The 21,361-nt window shown below is 44.4% G+C and overlaps 1 protein-coding gene across 2 annotated transcripts in view; it reads right to left on the bottom strand.

The window, feature by feature from the left end:
• The window catches only part of galnt2 (polypeptide N-acetylgalactosaminyltransferase 2), a 72,931-nt gene that overhangs the window by 39,337 nt on the left and 12,233 nt on the right, over positions 1-21,361 (bottom strand). Inside the window, exons 2-4 of one of the 2 annotated variants that reach the window (XM_033021828.1) lie at positions 15,313-15,406; positions 9,605-9,691; positions 2,837-2,990 (exon numbers count right to left, since the gene is read on the bottom strand). In XM_033021828.1, the coding sequence (XP_032877719.1) occupies positions 2,837-2,990; positions 9,605-9,691; positions 15,313-15,406 (335 nt within the window). The remainder of the gene's footprint in view (positions 1-2,836; positions 2,991-9,604; positions 9,692-15,312; positions 15,407-21,361) is intronic. The other variant, XM_033021829.1, reaches the window with a different exon arrangement.

Below are 21,361 nucleotides of genomic sequence, written 5' to 3'. Positions count from 1 at the left end.
TTCAAGGGACCAATTGGGGGGAGAGTTCCTTTCACAGCGTGTGGAGAGTCTGGCCAGGGGTAAAGTTGCGGGGAGGGCAGGAGTAGGAGGGGGTCGGGGATCATGCCAGTAACTCACTCACTCACCGCTGCCGCAGCGCTCTGGGCACGGAGCCACCTCATTATGGCCGGGGAAGGAAGCAGCTTGGATGGCTGCGAGTGGCCGCCAGGACACGACAGCAGAACTGGCCGCAGCTTCAGCGCCTTCTGCAGGTCCGCTCACCCCTGGCAGTGCTCTCCGTTGAACACCTTTCACCTGCCACTCGCCGACTTCGCTCATGTCAGCTGCTTCCTGCAAATTCCGACAGCTGAGTAACCTCCATTGGTCCCTTGATCGCGCTGTCGGAATTTAAGGATTTGCGGGAAGCGGCCGACATGAGTGAGGCCGGGAGCGGCAGGGGAGAGGTTTTCAGACTGAGAGCACTGCCAGAGGTGAGCGGGGGCCGGCAGAAGGGGCTGAGGTGGCGGCCGGTTCCACTGTCCGCTCCCGGCAGCCGCTCGCAGCCACGCGAGTTAATTCTCCCCCCCGGCCACCATGCAGTGGCTCCGCGCCCAGACCGTCGCAAGTGGGTTACTGGCATGATCCCCGACCCCCTCCTTCTCAACACTCCTGCTCTCCCCACAACTTTACCCCACCCATACGCTGTGAAAGGAACTCCCCCCCCCCAACCGGGGAAATACGGTATTTAAAAAGATATAGCACCAAGAAATGTACTTACCACATTATCGGTATACAAACTCCATTCCTCGCTCTTTGTTTCCTAAGATACTCTTAAAAAAATGGCGATCCATATTTGAAAAACCCGCCAAGAAATGTGCGCTGCGCATGCGCAGTAGGCTGCTGTGCATGCACAGTACTGCAAAGGCAGAATTTCAGCTGCCTTCAGCCCCGCTTGTCATTGACGGCTTGAAGCAGCACCGACGGCACGTGGGCTGCATAGACCTTCGTGTGTTACAAGTACTGCGGATGAAAGGCACGGAAAATTATGCCTACCTAAGAGATCGATCTCTTAGATAGGCATAATTCTCCCATGCCTTTACTATTTATATTTAATAATTACCATTTTATAATTTTTGGCAGGGTAGGCAGTGCCTACCTTGCCTACCCTGTATTACCCTGTAATCGTTTTACGGTTTTTAATGGTTTTTAATTGTTTGTAATAGCTTTTTGTTCATGACTTCTCATGTACAGCACTTTGTGGCAACTGTAGTTGTTTAAAGTGCTTTATAAATAAAGTTATTATTATTATTATTATTACCCTGAAGGCACCTGCCTGAGGTGGACAGCATGATGAAGAATCGTTTAGCACATGTGCCTTCATCGGTCAGAGTATTAAATATATGAGTTGGGACGTCATGTTACAGCTATACAATATGTCTTTAAAAGCCACATTTGGAGTACCGTATACAATTCTGTTCCCTCTGCTATAGGAACAATGTTGTTAAACTGGAAAGGGTGAATAAAGGATTATGAGGATAATGCCAGGTCTGGAGGTTTAGAGTTATAACGAGAGGATGGTTGGGCTAGGACTTTTTTTCCTGGAGCTTAGGAGACTGATGACTTATAGAGGTTTAAAAAATCATTAAGGGCATGGATGAGGTAAACAGCCCCAATGTAGGGGAGTCTAAAACTAGAGGGCGAAGGTTTAAGGTATGAGAGGAAAGATTTAAAAGGGACCCGAGGGACAACTTCGTCTCACGGAGTGTGGAGTGTATGTGGAACAAGCTATTAGTTAGAGGCGGGTACGTGTGGCATTTAAGAGACATTTGGACAGGTACATGGATCAGAAAGGTTTGGAGATATATGGGTCAGTTACAGGCAAGTGGTCCAGCTCAATTAGGCAGCTTGTTTAGCATGGACGAGTTGGGCAAAAGGCCTGTTTCCATGCTTTTTAGCTCAATGACTCTGAATGTCTACTGAATCACTGAAATAAACCATACATTAATTTCAAGGGTTCAGGACACCCCCAGGTACTTTATAGCTAAACAAGTGTACTGCATGAAATATAGCACTTTATTTGCAGACATCAAGATCCCACATGACAATCCAGAATTGACCTGATGTTATATTTTAGTGATGTTGGCTGAGAGAATGAATATTGATTAGTAAACTAGGGAGGACTCACTTCTTTCCCAGACCTCCACTCTCTTTCTCATACAGACACCAAAGAAATAGAGGAGTAATCCAGTTCAAGATCATGTCCAGAAGATGACAGATCTGATTGTGGTGTTCATTCGGTATTGCAGACAGGACATTGCGGAGCTGCGGTTCATGGAGCTCCCAACGCGGGCGGCGCTGATCAACATCGCGGAGTCCTGTGACTCCGCCCGGCTTAGCCAGTGGACTCGGGAGCCGCGGACTCCGATGGGAGGTAACTGATCTGGAGGTCCGGGCCGCTGAGGATGTTCCCCGTCGGGGTTTCGGCGTCGCTGTTCCATCATCCCGGCGTGTGGGCCTAAGCATCGGGCCGCCCGTGGCGGCGACTGCGGGTGCTCGGGAGGCCCCGACCACGGGTGAACATCTGGGAAGATCGGAGGCTGGCTGGACTATGGTACCTTCCTCAACTTTGGTGCCACTGTGTTGTGTTGTGGTTATGTTGTGTCGTGGACTTCTGTTTGTGCTTTTTTAAATTTTAATATGTTTTATTTATTTATTATTTATTTATTTTTATGATACTTGACTGTAAGGAAAATTCATTTCGTTGTCTCTAATATGAGATAATGACAATAAATTGAATACAATACAATACAATCCAACAATCTTTCGTCTTAATCAAGAATCTGACGTGTCTACTTACTGATCGTGCCTGGTGTCGGGAATATTTCTATCCATCCTCAGCTTGTCACTTTCTAGCTGATTAAACTTATTCCGTGCATATGCATCCTGTCCCACTTTTACTAAAGTGGCCTCGATATAAGCCTCCTGATTGAAGTCTTGCCATTTCACTTTCCCTGTAGATCAAGCAAAAACATGTTTTAAAATCAAACACAATCTTGAAACACTTTGTGCCTACAGTTTAAGGATCAAATTACGGTCTCACAAGGGCAACCTTCTCCATTTACCTCTGTCATTAAAACAAATCCTGTCAGTTTAATTCAATTTTAAAGCTTTGGTTGACATTCGAAAGACAGAAAGTTCAATATATAAAGATACACTTATTCGCAGTTTGTATGTACTGGCTTCAGACTGCAACTTTCGTCTGTCAGCACACCAACCTGTTTTAAATCTAAAGTCAAATTTCCAAGGTGATCCCTGGTAAATAGCAGAAGGGGCCGGGATTAAATCACTGAACATTAAAACTAGGAAAAGCCATGTAAATATGTACGTAGTGGAACAATCTACAATCATGTAAGGGGCAGAAGAGTAGCGCAGCTGGTAGCGATGCTGTCTCACAGCACCAGGGATCCGGGTTTAATCCTGACCTCGGCTGCTGTCTGTGTGGAGTTTGCACGTTTTCGACGTGGCCACCTGAATTTCCCCCAAATGCTTCGTTTTTTCTCCCACATCACAAAAACATGCAGCTTAGTAGCTTAATTGGCCACTATGTATTGTCCCTAGTGTGCAGGCACATGGTAGAATTGAGGGAGAGTTGATAAGAATGCGAGAAGAATTTAAAAATGTGGTAAATGTAGGATTAATGGAAACGGGTGGTTGGTGGCTGTCGCTGACTCGATGGGCCGAAGAGTTTGTTTCCATGCTGCGAATCTCTATAACTCAACAGAAATAGTGAATGCAGGAAACACTCAGCAAGTGTGACTGACTGCCTTTGTGGTAAGAGAAACTGAGTTAATTAAACATTCGCTCTCCGCCGATGCTGCCTGACCTGTTGAATTCGTCTAGCATTTTCCACTTATGTTTCAAATTCCCAGTTATTTAAAACAAAATTTATACTGGAACTTTGTAAATATGTGTTATCAGCAAGTTCAAATCAAAAACAACTGCAGATACCAGAAAGCAGAAAAGAAAAAAAAAATACTGGAAATGCTCAGCAGATCTGGCAGTAACTGTGGAAGGAGAAACAGTGAACAGTTCAGTTCTGGGTCTCTTTGTCAGAACTTAGTGTGGAGTTAGCACGTTTTCCAATTGACCACTTGGGTTTTTCCCAAGTGCGCCGGTTTTGCACCGAAGACATGCAGCTTGGTAGCTTAATTGGCCACTACATTTTGTCTCTTCATGCGTATGGCGTGCACAGCCTAAAGTTGGAGGACAACTTGTTCTATTTGATCTTATTTGATTGTGCACGCCGGGTTGATTGCATTTGTCGAAACAGTGTGGACCACGTGAAGGTTGCAATCTTCCACCCTAGTGCGAAGGCCAGTGATAGAATCAAGGGGGAGTTGATAAGAACATGAGAAGCTGCAGCTTGCTAACAGACCTGAAACATTAACAGTTTATCTTTCCACAGAGGCTGCCTGACCTGCCGAGTCTTTTTTTTTTTGTCTGTTTTTACTTCAAAGATCTAGTCTGCTACATCCAGCTCCCAATCTCTAGGACTGGTCCCATGGATAATGCCTTAGTTCTAAATATCGTAGAATAAGGAACTTTGCATTGATTTATTTCTACGACAGGCAGTTCTGCGAGTAAATCAGAGGAAACAAATGATTCTGAGGCAAATCTGCCACAGCAACTGAGAAATTTAATTTTGGTTAGTTAAAAAAAATGAAATAGGAAGCTAATGTTCGTAATGTAATGCTGTATTGCCCTTCAAAACCCAATCTGGTTGAACAATGTTTCCCAGGGAAATCTTCCATTGTCAAATCAATTTGGCCTGTAAAGGACTAAAATCCCACAAAGTGGGTGACTTTTAACTGCCATTCCATACGGATTTATCAAACTATGAGGGGAAAAAAGAGTACAGCTTAAAAGACTACCAGGTTTTCATCAATCACCAATCAGGACAAAGGTGTAATCATCCACTTCACTAAAAGCTGGGGATTGGTGTCTAAATTGGGACCAATATCTCACAGAGAAGGAATACTCACAGTCATACTCACAGTCTAAAACCAACGTTTCTAAATACAATCTATGGATCTATCACAAGGAGCATCACACAGTTGAGAATGGACCTCAAAATGTTCTGCGAGTTTGGTAACCAGCTTGGAGGGGATGATTGTGTTAAATGCCGAGCTGTAATCAATGAATAACAGCCTGACACATGAGTTTTTGTTGTCCAAGTGGTCCAGGTCGAAGTGGAGAGCCAGCGAGATCGCATCCACCATTGATCTGTTGTGGCGGTAAGCGAACTGCAGTGGGTCCAGGTTTTTGTCGAGGTAGGAGTTGATTTGCGCCATGATCAACCTCTCAAAGCACTTCATCACCACAGACATTAGTGCCACTGGTCGATAGTCATTGAGGCACGTCACCTTGCTCTTCTTGGGCACTGGTATAATTGATGCCCAATTTAATAATGATAAATGCGAGTTGTTGCATTTTGGGAAGTCAAATCAGGGTAGGACCTACAGAGTGTTTGGCAGGGCTCTTGAGAATGTTGTAGAGCAGAGGGATCTAGGAGTGCAATTACATCTTTCCTTGAAAGTGGCGTCACAGGTAGATAGGGTGGTCAAGAAGGCTTTTGGCACATTGGCCTTCATCAGTCAGAGTATAATGTACAGATGTTGAGAGGTTATGTTACCGTTGTACATGACATTGATTGATTGATTGATTGATTGATAGACTTTATTAATCCCCTTATTCAGGGGAAATTCTGATGTCCTTGCAGCACACTAATAAAAATACAACATAGTATTCATGAAGAAATTCAACACCAAAACATAAAAACATCCCCCCACAGTGATTCCCACTGTGGGGGAAGGCACAAAGTCCAGTCCCCATCCTCTTGTCCACCCAAAGTCAGAAGTCGGGCCTATTGAGGCCTCCACAGTCGCCGCCACGGCGCCCGATGTTCTCGCCGGGTGATGGTACTCCGGCGTCGGGAGAACCCCCAGCGGCTTGGGGTGCCAGGAACGGCCGCCTTCCCACTGGAGCCTGCGGCTTCCAAGCCAACAGACCACGCCAGACGGAGCTCCGCACACTGGTGATCTCAGCGAGATGTAGGTTCAACGTCGCAGCTGGCCGCTCCGCAGAACCGCGGCTCCACGATGTTTTCCTCGGCGGTACCAAGCATACTGGAGTCCCAGCGCGGCGACCCAGGAAAGGCATCGCCCGCTCCACGACAGCGCTCCAGCCCTCACATTGGTGAGGAATTAGAGTATTGTGTTCAGTTTTGGTCATCCTGTTATAGGAAAGATGTTGTTAAGCTGGAAAAGGTGCAGTGAAGACATGAGGATTGACAAGACTTAAAGGCCTGACCTATAGGGAGAGATTGAGCAGGCTAGGAATTTACTCCTTGGGAGTGCAGGAAGATGAGGGGTGATCTTATAGAAATATATAAGTTCAAGAGGGAGATAGGGTAAATGCACAGTCTTTTACCCAGTCGAGGAATCAAGAACCAGAGGACATAGGTTTAAGGTGATGGGGGAAAGATTTAAAAGGAACCTGAGAGGCAACTTTTTCTTTGCACAAAGGGTGGTGGGGATATGGAAAGCACTGGCAGAGGGGGTAGTTGAGGCAGGCACTATCACAATGTTTAAAAAAACATTTGGACAGGTACATGGATAGGATAGGTTTAGACAGATATGGACCAAATGCAGGCAGGTGGAACTAGTGTAGATTGGGCATGTTGGTTGACATGAGCAATTTTGGCCGAAGGGCCTGTTTCCACACTGTATGACACAATGGCACCGAGGCAATGGAAACAGACAGAATCCTGCCTGCCTGTAACACTGTTCACAAGCTCCACCCAAGCTGATCCAGTGCCATAACAATATTGGCACCGGTCCAACACAGTGGAAAATAGCTCTGTACGTCATGTCCACGTACAGCAGAATAAACATCCTTGGACTGCTTTCATACTGCTCAAAGGAAGACAATCTAATAAGAGACCCTAATCAATGCTTTTGATGTACAATTGCATTACCAGAGACAAATCCATTACTATCAATGTTCCAGAATTCATCAATGACCATAAACTCAATTAGACCAGGAAATGAAATACAATGCTTACAAGAGCAAGTCAGAGACTGCGTTTACTGCTGTGTATAAAGCCCCTGTCCCACTTAGGAAACCTGAACGGAAACCTCTGGAGACTTTGTGCCCCACCCAAGGTTTCTGTGCGGTTCCTGGAAGTTTTTGTCAGTCTCCCTACCTGCTTCCACTACCTGCAACCTCCGGCAACCACCTGCAACCTCCGGGAACCGAACGGAAACCTTGGGTGGGGCGCAAAGTCTCCAGAGGTTTCCGTTCAGGTTTCCTAAGTGGGACAGGGGCATTATATACCTCCCAAAGCCTCAAGACTGTGTTTTTAATCTACAAGGGAGAAGTCAGAAATATTATTCGCTTGCCTAAATAAGGCTAGCTCTAAAAGAACCAAGGACACACACATGAATGCAACAAGCTGCTGGGTGTCTGGCAGCTGATGCACCTCCAGCACCAGTACATTGTAACTATATTATGAACCATCTGCAAGACGGTATGTTCAACAGTTCTTCCCAAACACATTAACTTCAACCCCACGATTAAAATTGGAAACGTTAAAATAGCTAACACATTTCCCCTCCAAGTTACACGTCTTCCTAAATTGGAAATGTATCATAATCTATTTATTTTCTTTGAGGGAGAAATTTTGGAACTCATTTGGGGAGTAGCTTCACTACAGTGCTTCCAGAAGGCTGCTCACCATCCCCTTTCTAAGGCCAATTATAGAAGGGCAATAAATATCAGCCTTGGCAGCAATGTCCCCATGTCATGAAAAATATGCAATAATAAGGAGGCATTAGCCCTACAGCCATTTCATGTCCAAAATACCTAGGCATGCAGCAGAAGTATTCATCTTGGCTTTAATCTTTTGCATGTTTAGCTGGTAAAATAGTGATTTGAAAAGTATTCTGCTTTTTAAATGACTATTTTATCAACTTAATATGCAATCCTTTGTTGGATTGTTTTACTTCCTAATAAACTGAAGGTTGGCATGTTTGCTAAGCAAATAGACAGCTGTTGGGTATTTACGTGTATTGTGTGCTAATTTGCAAGGTGTTTATGACTAAAATTAGTCTACAGTGTCTCAACATCTACAGCTGGTACCATAGAACATAGAAAAGTACAACACATCATGCCAGACATGATCACAAGACAAACCAATCTTTTCTATCTTAAACATAGACACGTTGAAAATAGATGCAGGAGTGGGCCGTTTTCGGCCCTTCGAGCCATTCAATATGATCATGGCTGATCATCCAAAATCAGTACCCCGTTCCTGCTTTCTCCCATATCCCTTAATTCATAGAAACATAGAAAATAGGTGCAGGAGAAGGCCATTCGGCCCTTTGAGCCTGCACCGCCATTCAATATGATCATGGCTGATCATCCAACTCAGTATCCTGTACCTGCCTTCTCTCCATACCCCCTGATCCCTTTAGCCACAAGGGCCACATCTAACTCCCTCTTAAATATAGCCAATGAACTGGCCTCAACTACCTTCTGTGGCAGGGAATTCCACAGATTCACCACTCTCTGTGTGAAAAATGTTTTCCTCATCTCGGTCCTAAAAGATTTCCCCCTTATCCTTAAACTGTGACCCCTTGTTCTGGACTTCCCCAACATCAGGAACAATCTTCCTGCATCTAGCCTGTCCAGCCCCTTAAGAATTTTGTAAGTTTCTATAAGATCCCCCCTCAATCTTCTAAATTCTAGTGATTCCATTATTCCATTAGCCCTAAGAGCTGGATCTAACTGTCTTCCTGCACACTATCATATCCCCCCATTCCCTGCATATCCACGTGCCTATCTAAAAGCCTCTTAAACTCCACTATTGTATCTGCCTCTATCACCCCTGACAATGGGTTCCAGGCATCCATCATCCTCTGTCAAAGAAATGTCCTGCGCATCTCCTTTAAACTTTACTCCTCACATCTTAAAGCTTTGTCCTCTAGTCTTTGATGTTTCCACCCCGGGATAATGGTTCTGAATGTTTAGTCTATCTATGCCTCTCATATTTTTATCATAAGATCAGGTCTCCCCTCAACCTCCTGCGTTCCAGGGAAAATAATCCAAGTTTGTCCCACCTCTCTTTGTAGCTAATACCCGGCAATCCAGACAGCAAGCATTCTACTAAATCTCTTCTGCACCTCTCCAAAGCCTCCACATCTTTCCTGAATTGCACACAATACTCGCAATATCAGAGGTTGGACAAGTCAACAAGTGGGTGGGCTGTGTGGAGGACACAGAGAAACTGAGGAGCTGAAAAACAGATTAACTATCAATTCCATGATATTGTATCAATTTAAGGATTTACTAATTTGTCAATATTTGTACCTGCTCAGGATATGCAGCTACATCATAAAGACTGAATTAATTGATGACAATGTCCCTTTACTACCTTCTTGGGATACAGAGGTAATAAATCAAGTTTCTTATCAATGCCAAATACCAACATCTATACATGGTCTTGTAATCATGGCATTCTGTTATCAAACAACTTCAAGGTCTAACAGGAACTATAATGTTTTACCTTTATGTGGCTGTTCAAAGATGTTAGTAATTACTAGCTTTTGTTCTCTATCTCTTCCCTTTTCCTTCTTGACATGTCTAACTCCATCTAAGAGGATGGGTTACAAAGAATATCCATTACAAGTCCAATTTTCTAATATCACACCACACAAAAGGCAAATAACTTACCTATTATCAAAGGTTCATTGTGGGCTAGTGCAGTAATTGTGGAATTACAGATTATCATTGTTTTAGTTGCTGTTTTCATAATTACTATAGGTGCACAACCTTTTATCCGAAATTCCAAATAACGAAAAGCTCCGAATAGCGGACATTTTTTCGGTCCTTGAAGAAAGGTCCTTGAAGACGTTCACCGAGGGCGGCCCGCAGAGGTGACAGCGGAACCTCCGGTCGGTCCTCGAAGAAAGGGGAACTAAATCCCCATTCATAAAAGAGAAGGTGAGGGTATATTGCACAGGAGGGTTAATAATTGACAATCTGCTGCTGCCTGCCCGCTGAGTTAAAAAGTTCCCACGGTAGACTCACGATACACAGTGTATCGTGAGTCTTGCGTGGGAACTTTTTAACTCAGCGGGCAGGCAGCAGCAGATTGTCGCTCCCTTCAGTTTCACCCCACCTATACCCCTCTGCTTCCCGGCCATGTGTGTGACCCCTTCCCTCCCCTCTCCAGCTCCCCGCCCATTGCACCGGCGCGGGGGCTTTGCACTGTCTTCACGTCGGCGATGCCAGCAGGTCAGTGCCAGTCACCGGAGACGTCAGGACCAACGGGCCACCGACCCCCAGGCCCACTGCAAGCACGGAGATCCCAGAGACCCACAGCCAGCAGCAGCCCAGCCCCGTTCCAACTCCAGAGGAACACGCTCCCCGTAGGGACAGAAGCTGATGGTGTACAAGGTACGTCTTGTTCTTGGGGTTGCGGATGAGGGGGCGCAGCTCGGGCTGTGACGTCTCCGGCCACCCCCCTGTACAGGAGCTGAGACTGGGAACTGTACTGCCCTTGCAGGTGAGCAGGAGAGTGGGGTTGTTTGCAGTTGCAGAGGGAGGGGGCAAGGGCGGTACAGTTCCCAGTCTCAGCTCCTGTCCAGGGGGGTGGCCGGAGACGTCAGGACCACCGGGACACCGACTGCAAGCACGGAGATCCCAGAGACTCACAGCCAGCAGCAACTCTAGCCCAGTCCCGTTCCACCTCCAGAGGAACCCGGGTTGCGGATGAGGGGGCGCAGCTCGGGCTGTGGGCGAACTGCCACTTGTCGCTGTAGCGGCCCATCGGGGGGCGGGTTCCTGTTGGTCCTGACGTCTCCGGCCACCCCCCTGGACAGGAGCTGAGACTGGGAACTGTACCGCCCTTGCCCCCTCCCTCTGCAACTGCAAACAACCCCACTCTCCTGCTCACCTGCAAGGGCGGTACAGTTCCCAGTCTCAGCTCCTGTACAGGGGGGTGGCCGGAGACGTCAGGACCACCAGAAGCCGCTCCCCGATGGGCCGCTACGGCGACAAGTGGCAGTTCGCCCACAGCCCGAGCTGCGCCCCCTCATCGGGACACCGACCCCTAGGCCGACTGCAAGCACGGAGATCCCTGATCAGCAACTCCAGCCCAGCCCCGCTCCAACTCCAGAGGAACACGCTCCCCGTAGGGGCAGAAGCTGATGGTGTGCAAGGTACGTCTTGTTCTTGGGGTGGCGCAGCTCGGGCTGTGGGCGAACTGCCACTTGTCGCCGTAGCGGCCCATCGGGGAGCGGATTCCTCTGGAGTTGGAGGGGGAGGGGGGTATTGTGCTGTTTGATCGCCCCCTGCTATCCCAGGGACAGGGAGACACAGCGGCTTTTGAGAATGGTGGGCAGTCACTTCCAAAGTTATGCCAACACAGTCAGTACACCTCTCCTACACTTGTCTCCCGCACTAAGATCATCTCGCAGAGAATGATCCCAGCCTAACCCTCCCTATTCACTCCTATTCTGCAAGAAAAAACTACATTGAAGACTCAAACTCGCGATCGAGTAACTGCCGGGATCGAGGCGCAAACTCGCGACCTTGCGGATATGAGCCGAGCACTCTACCACTGAGCCAGCCGTTAAAATCTACGCTAAAAATCTTCCATTCCGAAAGCCGAAAAATTCCGAATTACGAAAAGTGTCTGGTCCCAAGGCTTTCGGATAAAAGGTTGTGCACCTGTATTACTAATTGCTGATAGAGTCATAGAGTTATAGAGTGATACAGTGCAGAAACAGGCCATTCGGCCCAACTTGCCCAACAATGTCCCAGCTATACTAGTCCCACTTGCCTGCGATTGGTGCCATCTCTAACTGTTTCTTAAACAATGGGATAGAAGGACGACAGATGGCACAATAGGCTAAGTGTTCGGCTGGCAACCGGAAGGTAGCTGGTTCGAATCCCGCTTGGAGTGCATACTGTCGTTGTGTCCTTGGGCAAGACACTTCACCCACCTTTGCCTGTGTGTGTCCTTGGGCAAGACACTTCACCCACCTTTGCCTGTCTGTATGGAAGTAATTGTGTGAAGCACTTTGGGGTCAATGCAAGTTGACTAAAAATGTGCTATATAAATAAAGACATTTTAAAGACATAGTCCCAACCTCAACTACCTCCTCTGGCAGCTTGTTCCATACACCCACCACCCTTTGTGAGAAAACGTTACCCCTCGGATTCCTATTAAATCTTTTCCCCTTCACCTTGAACCTATGTCCTCTGGTCCGCGATTCCCCTACTCTGGGCAAGAGACTCTGTGCATCTACCCGATCTATTCCTCTCATGATTTTGTACACCTCTATAAGATCCAACCTCATCCTCCATGGAATAGAGACCCAGCCTACTCAACCTCTCCCTATGGCTCACACCCTTGAATCCTAGCAACATCCTCCTAAATCTTTTCTAAACCCTTTCAAGCTTGCCAAAATCTTTCCTAAACTGAACACAATATTCTAAATGCGGTCTCACCAACGTCTTATACAACTGCAACATGAATTCCCAACTTATATTCAATACTCTGAGTGATGAAGGCTAAAGTACCACCTTTTTGACCACCTTATCTACCTGCGACTCGACCTTCAAGGAACCATACATCAACCATTCTTCCGCCCACCTGGCCAATCGATCCAGATCCTACTGCAATCTTTCACAACCATCTTCACTCTCTGCAAAACCACTCACTTTTGTATCATCAACAAACTTGCTAATCTTGCCCTGTATGTTCTCATCCAAATCATTGATGTAGATGACAAACAGTAATGGGCCCAGCACCGAACCCTGAGGCACACCACTAGTCACAGGCCTCCAGTCCAAGAAGCAATCTTCCACCATCACCCTCTGCTTCCTTCCATGGAGCCAATTTGCTATCCATTCCGCTATCTGCATGTGGAGCTAACAAGCCTCCACCAACATCCCTCAGCAGACTCCACGACCACTGTATCATTCCGTTTTTCTTGATCTCCACTCTATTACAGACATTTCCTTTGTTCTCTCCATTCTATGCAGAAATATTATTGATTTCTCATTTCTGATGGAATGCCATTGGCCTGTAATGTTAACTTTGTTCCTCTCTTCAAAAATGCGGGCAATACTCTAGGTTAAGCAACATTTTCTGTTGATATGCTCGCATGGTCATTTTCAAAAGAGTTACCAACAATTCGTCCTTCCATGTTCTAAAAGAAACATTTATGAAACAGGTTTAAACATGTATTTCCTGAATATTGCAGAATTGCAGAATATTATACCATTCTCAACAAATTGGAAGGGATAAAGAAATATTTGAAGAAAAGGAAACTTTCATATTGCAATGATTAATCTGCATGAAAGAAACTGGGATCTTTTACATTTACATAACTGCATTGAATCACCTGCATACTATATGTCTTATTAATTCACAATTTTTTGGGAAATTGAACTGTCAGCATTAAAAAATAAAGCTTTACACACTGGATACAAATCAAACATTTTGCTATAATGCACAAAATTCAAAGTAACTTACAATGGATAGCATATTTAGATTATGTACCTTATGAGTTAAAATAACTGGGAAGAAAAAACAAGCAAGCAAAAGGAGAATTAATAAAACATAAGGAAAGCTATTAATATTTAAGGTTGGAGATATGAAGAAAGTCGGCAAAGTTGGAAACGTGAGAAAGGCTTAAGTGCAAAAAAATGTACTCAAAAACAGAAAAAAGGGAATAAATCATCTATAAAGAAGAAAGCACGTAATGGGAGTGTAAGAAGAGGGCAGAAAGTATTTGTAATCATAAAAAGGATTATAACATAGGAGTCCATTCAACCCATCAAGTCTTTACCAGGCGTTTACCCCACTATTTTCCTACAAATGATTCCCTCAAACATAGCCATTTACTGAATTCTACCATCCACCTGCACTTGGGGTCATTTGCAGTAGCCAAATTATATCTCAGATAGCACACCGTTGGGATGTGAGAGGAAACTGGACTCCCCCCCCCCCCCCCCCTTGAGAAACACATGTGGTCACAGGGAGATGTGCAAACCCCATACACAGCACCAGAGGTCAGAGGTCACCTACACATGCCACTGTGTCATCCAAGTGAACTGACTGATGCAGCAAAAGTAGCGTGAAATGTAGTTCAGGATAATAAAGAGTTGGTATACACTCCGTAGAGACTTGGACGTGAATGGGTTAATTATACATTTGTAAGAGAATGGGCTAATTAAGGAGATGTGAGGGGCAAGTTGTTTTTCACACAGAAAGTGGTAGGTGCCGAGAACATGTTGCCAGGGGTGATGGTGGAAGGAGATACAACAGTGGCAATTTAAGAGGCTTTTAGATGGACACACAATTATGCAGGGAATGGAGGGATATGGATCACATGCAGGCAGAAGGGATTAGTTTAATTTAGCTTCATGCTCGACACAGATATCATGGGGCAAAGAACGTGTCCCTATGCTGTACTACTCTAGAGTGTTCTAGAGTTCTAATTAATCTATTATTTAAAATATATATATAATTGAACGCAGGTATCGAACCCGGCGTTCGGAAGCCGCGGTGACGTGACTCGAGAGGGGCTGCTGTTTTTGCGCGGTTTTGCTTTCACGCCACAGTTGTGTAGCTGACCACCATTATGGTCAGACGTGTTTGTGAGGACCTGTAAACCAAAGAGTTATTTCTGAAATAAATAAGTTCACAAAAGCTTGGTTGCCGTTCTTACATCCGCCAAATTATATATATATATATATATATATATACTAGAACCGTGCATAAAATGGAAGATATTGACTTAATTACCAAACTTAAATAAAAAAATACAAACATAACTTTCCTTCTTAAATAAGCCACTAATTTAATACTAGGTCAAGCTATTTGAATTACTGGCGAGTGCACCTGAGGCAGAAATTGCGATTCATAACCATCTATAATTAAAGACCTCTGCTCATCAGAGAGGGCTGGAGAAAACAAGGCTGTTTTGGCTCCTCAGATGATTTTCAACGGATCAAACCTTCTAGCCCCAGACGATACTTGCTACCTGGTTTCCCTGTTGAGAAGACATTGAACCATCAGCAACTGCACTGATATGGCCCTGTGAAAGAAGCCTTTGTGTTTCTCCCAGAAACTCACATCCCATTAACAATCTTCAGTTCACCAATAATGCAAAGTGCAACTTGGACATGAATCAGCACAAACCACCATTGGTTTTTGATATTCCAGACTTTTCAGCATTCAGAGCTTTGAAAACCTACCAGGTGGTAATGTTTCCGCGTTCTTTGTTTTTCCTTCTGCATTGCTGCTCTGACCATCCTTCTTTTTATTTGGATCCAAAGCATTCCACTCATCCTATCAAACAAATTGTAAGAGAATAATGATTGTATATGTAGTAGGATTCATTGCATGACTTTGCTATAAACTGTTCAAATATAAATCATCTTGATTTGAGAAATATCTACTTTACAGCAAAGTGGGTTGTAACTATTCACAAATGCACTATATTGACTCTTATGTACATAAGAGCAGTGTCAGAATGGGTAAATTACCAGAAAAAAAACATTGGAACCCCAAATAACCTTATGCCCCTGTCCCACTTAGGAAACCTGAACGGAAACCTCTGGAGACTTTGCGCCCCACCCAAGGTTTCCGGGCGGTTCCCGGAGGTTTTTGTCAGTCTCCCTACCTGCTTCCACTACCTGCAACCTCCGGCAACCACCTGCAACCTCCGGGAACTGCACGGAAACCTTGGGTGGGGCGCAAAGTCTCCAGAGGTTTCCGTTCAAGTTTCCTAAGTGGGACAGGGGCATTACTTCTCTCAAAACAGAATTTTAGTGGCTTGCTAAACTAAACCTTCCTCATGCCACATAGCAAAGTAGAGAGATGGAAAGAAACGATGAGCCTCTGATGGACTGGGCTGTGTTTACCACTCTGCAGGTTCAGATAGTCACGATTAGAGCAGTTTCCATTCTAGGCTGAGATGCATCCCATCAGAATACTTTCCACAGCACATCTGTACAAGTTCGAGAGAATCCTTGTGGATATGTAGGCTCTGTTCAGACCCTAAAAGCAAATATATGTTGATGCACTTTCTTAATTACCACATCAGTATGAACGGACCAAGTTAGTTTGCTGGTGATATGGATGCCTAGCAACTTGAAGCTGTCGACTAGCTCTACAGCAGCTCCATTGATGAAGACATGGTTTTTGTTCACCCCCCTGCTTCTTTATGACAACAACAAACAACTATTTTGTAGGTTATTGTACTGACACTATGGGACTCAGTTCTCAATCTCTTGCATCTTATCTCTGTTGTAGATCAGAACAGTGGCGTCGTCAGTGAACTTAAAGATCGAGTCGGCCTTGTATTTGGCCAAATTTTAATGGGTGTACAGGGAGTAGAGCATGGGACTCAGCACACAACCCTGCGGGCACCAGTAATCGTATTGGGAAGCACATTCCTGAATGTAGCTTGATTGAAGTCAATGTCTTGAGGGTGTTGACACAGTATAAATTCGTCCAGTGCAGATCTTGGCATTGCTTGGGTGGAATGTAGACAGTTGACAAGATGGTGGCGGTGAATTCCCTCTTTAGATAAAAGGGATGACATTTTTATGAACAACTAGACTAAGTGGGACCCGTTGGGGACTGTGCATATACGGCAGATATTAGCAACAGAAGATGAAGGTCCTTTGTGGAAGTTAACAAATTGAAGTGAGAGAAAGTGTGAAAAGGTAATATTTATAATCTGCTTGCAACAAGCTCCAATCCATCTTGCACAACATCAGTAATCGGAGAGGTAGAACCGAGAAATCTTATGAAAATGTACAATTTCATGCAATCTATACAGCCAGGTGAGCCTTAAGAACTTTGGCATTGGCTTGGGGAGGGGAAAGAGTAAAAGGGAAATAGGGAAACTGGAATAGAGAAAATCTAGAGATAACGCAGATGACAGGAGGAGTAAGAAGGAGAGCATGCGTTAAGGTAACAACAGAAGGCAGAACAGAGAGCTGGGGATAAAAGCGACAACAGAAAACAAACCAGGAGCTGGAAATAATATGTTTAAGAAGGAACTGCAGATGCTGGAAAATCGAAGGTACACAAAAATGCTGGAGAAACTCAGCGGGTGCAGCAGCATCTATGGAGCGAAGGAAATAGGCAACGTTTCGGGACGAAACGTTGCCTATTTCCTTCGCTCCATAGATGCTGCTGCACCCGCTGAGTTCCATCAGCATTTTTGTGTACCTCTGCTGGAAATAATAGGGTGGGGTTGGAGGTGAGACACAGTGGTTTATTAGAGTGGTTTATTTGTGGTTTCCCAGGAAACAATTGTGTGGTAAAGGAGAAGGATAGAGGGGAGGAGCCAATGTACTATCTGGATCTATCAGAAGCTAAAATCAGTGGGTATCAGAGGAAACGCAAGCCATGGAGCAGAGAGATTGAGTAGATTGCTTTTTATAAAGTATTTTAACTAAAGGGGATTTTAATGTAACTTATAATTATGTTAGATTCAATCCACAAAGGCTCTCAGAAATGCAGACAGTGATATTTAGGACAAATCAATTGCAGCTTTGGACCAATTAGCCATCTCCCAGCTGTACAGCTTCACATATATTAGCTTTCAGACAATGAAGCCCTTTGAGCTCTTTCAAGAGCTGTTCATGCATTTAACATCAGAATGGTCTTTACATGATGACCTCAGCATGAGAGTTTATTTAAACAATGGCAGTATCTCCATCACCAAGGGAGAGGTTTATTTAAGCTCGTACCTTTAATTACAATAACAGCATTTCAAAGATACTTGGACAGGTACGTGGATAGGAAGGGCTTAGAGGGATATGGACCAAATGTGGGTAACTCTGTAAGTCTGTGGAATTCTCTGCCTCAGAGGGCGGTGGAGGCAGGTTCACTGGATGCTTTCAAGAGAGAGCTAGATAGGGCTCTTAAAAATAGCGGAGTCAGGGGATATGGGGAGAAGGCAGGAACGGGGTACTGATTGGGGATGATCAGCCGTGATCACGTTGAATGGCGGTGCTGGCTCGAAGGGCCAAATGGCCTACTACTGCACCTATTGTCTATTGTCTAAATGGGACGTTTTGATGGGGCATCTTAGTCAGCTCGGACAAGTTGGGGTGAAGGGGCTGTTTCCATGCTGTATGACTTTATTGCAGTCTTGAGGGCGATCTTTGATTGTGAAAGAGCGAGAGGCACCAGTCGCGCAGTTCTAAGGTTAGTGCAAGTTAATTGGGAGAGCGACAATGGGTAATGGAGGCACAAGAGACCGCAGATGCTGAAATCTTGAACATAAAACAACCTGCTGGAAGAACTCAGTGGAACAGGCAGCATCTGTGAAGGAAGTGGACAGACAATGTTTTGGGGCGGGACCCTTCAGACTGATGGAGTAGAGCAGAAATAGTTAGTAAAAAAAAGGTGAGGGGAAGAGGTGAAGCAAGACCAGGTGATAATTGGATTGAAATGAGAGGGATTAACTCAGAGGGCATGTGGAGATCATAACCAAGGTTAGAGGTGGAGAAGATGATGGACTCTGATAAGGAACGAAGGTGGGGAGTGAAATGTAGAACCAGTGAAAAGGATGGTCTGGGAATGGGGGAGGGAGAGGGAGTGAAGAAAGATGGGGCACTAAGAAGGGACTTGACCCGAAACGTCGCCAATTCCTTCTCTCCATAGATGCTGCCTCTCCTGCTGAGTTACTCCAGCGTTTTGTGTCTACCCACGGGAGATGCATAAAATGAGTTTGTTGAAACCTACATTCTATATAATTATATTTCATGCAAAATAAACTATTAAAGAACTCGGAATCTATTCTGTCCGACTTAAGTTCTTTTTATGCCCAAATTTGAAAATATAAGTGAATAATCACGTCTGAGATTGCAAGACCTCTTATACTACTCAGTTTTTAGGATAATTGGAAAGGCCAACATTTATTGTTATCCTTAACTGCAGAGCATCTGAACTCACATACCAGTAAGGATGGCAGATATTTTCTTCCCTGTTCCATCAGTAGCTTTGTTATTATTGTCTCATCATTGCTAATGCCCCTGTCCCACTTAGGAAACCTGAATGGAAACCTTTGGAGACTTTGTGCCCCACCCAAGGTTTCCGTGCGGTTCCCGGAGGTTCCCGGAGGTTTTTGTCAGTCTCCCTACCTGCTTCCACTACCTGCAACCTCCGGCAACCACCTGCAACCTCTGGGAACCGCATGGAAACCTTGGGTGGGGCGCAAAGTCTCCAGAGGTTTCCGTTCAGGTTTCCTAAGTGGGACAGGGGCTTAAGAATCGGTTTTTTTCCAGATATTATCCAATTTAAATTCCACAGGTGCCATAGTGGGTTTTGAATTTAAACCTGCGTGGTTAGTCTAGATCTCTTGGTGGCTTTTGCTCTGGTAATTTATTTAATGCACATGTTTAATCAATAATATCTTATTATTAATGTTTAATGTTTTATGTGTCATTCCTAACTGTCACTGTATGTCATGTTGTCACTTGCAGGCGGAGCACCAAGGCAAATTCCTTGTATGTGACTACTTGGCCAATAAACGTATTCATTCATTCTTAACTGCAGTGTCATCGCCATTCCCCATAAACTAGACATCTTATTGTTAGTCACCATATAATAATATAATTTATACTAAAATACAGAAAGTCGGCAGTACAGAATATGCCAACTATTCCATCCAGCTAGTCTGAACCAAAATATCTTGGGAGCCAGAAATCGGAAATAAAAACAAAGCATTTAAAACGTTCTGCAGATCAAGCAACTTCTGTGCAGAGAAAGGGAGTGAGAGTTTCAGATCAGATGCTGACCTCTATACTGTTTATGATTCAAACAAAGCCTCCACCCACTCTGCTTCTTCTCACCTTATCTGAAAAACCTATTACTTGTCTTCATCCTGTGTTTATATACCTTTCCTTTCCTGTCCACTCTGGCTATTCCTTATAGTAGCAAGTTCCACATTCTTCACCCTTCTCTTGATTAAAAAAAACTATCCATATAGATTTACTAATAACAAATTTTATATTTATCAGTCCTGTTTTGGACATTTTACAAGGAAATCTACCACTGCCTACATCTGTATATCTTGTTGAATATGAGACAAGCAAAGAGACTTCAAGCACACAGAGTTCTGGTTATGCATGAAGGTTCACTGAATGTGATCCAGAAAATAATAGTCACTGTTGTCACGGGTGGCAGTGGAATAAGAGTGTGTGTCCCCGTGACCCATGTTCTTTTACAAATTGACATCATTTACCTGGCAAAGAAGTTGAACACAATAAGTTACATCTGTACTTGTCCTCAATTTGAGGTTTAATTTAAAATGGGTAGCCAAAGAATCAACTATATTTGCACTGGACTGACCAGTTGTCAATGAAATGAAAATGCTGGGCACTAGAAGAACAGATGCTATGTGCGCCGAGTTCTTCAACCAGTTGATCTACCATCACATTATAATCTCCTGCCCAAAACCTAGTTTCAACAGGGATGATGCAGTCCTGCAGGTCCACAGACGTATGAGTTTCCAGTCAACACAACTTAATTTTGCACGTTGTCGTATGTATGTTAACAGAAGACTAGAAATTATGAAATGATCAGACAGTGAACATCAAAATAGTTCCTGAACTCGGATGCATTATTATCTGATATGCAAATTGATTTCATGATTAACATCACTACTTAAGTAAAATACAGGCTTCTTATTAAAGGAACATCAAATCTTAGTTTATTTCAATGTCTCTGTGCGAGAGAAAATGTCACCCTTTTGTTAGGTTATGAAAGAAAATGAGCCTAAATTTATTGTAGCTGTAAAACATGGGATAAATGTTTTAAATGTAGCTTGTGTTTATAAGTTCATAATTTCTAGGAGCAGAATTAGACTGTTCGGCCCAACATTTCTATTCCGCCATTCAATCACGGCTTATCTATCTTTCCCTCTCAACCCCATTCTCCTGCCTTTTTCCCCCGCCACCCTTACTAATCAAGCATATGCCAATTTCCGCCATAAAAATATCCATTGATGACCTCCACAGCCGCCTATGGCAATGAATTTCAAAGATATACTACCCTCTGACTAAAGAAGGGCCTAGTGTTACAGCAATTTGAAAAAACTCTTGGCCAATTACCGTATGAAAGTTTTTCAGACAAAGACATGAGGGTGTAGATCGGAATGAATAAAAAGGATGACAATTAGTACAGGTGCACAACCTTTTATCCGAAAGCCTTGGGACCAGACACTTCTCGGATTTCGGAATTTTTCGGATTTCCGAATGGAAGATTTTTAGCGTAGATTAG

This window comes from Amblyraja radiata, chromosome 5, assembly GCF_010909765.2.
Source record: "Amblyraja radiata isolate CabotCenter1 chromosome 5, sAmbRad1.1.pri, whole genome shotgun sequence".
NCBI lineage: Eukaryota > Metazoa > Chordata > Chondrichthyes > Rajiformes > Rajidae > Amblyraja > Amblyraja radiata.
Note: the sequence above shows the minus strand (reverse complement) of the source record. Positions and strands in the feature narration are given on the sequence as shown.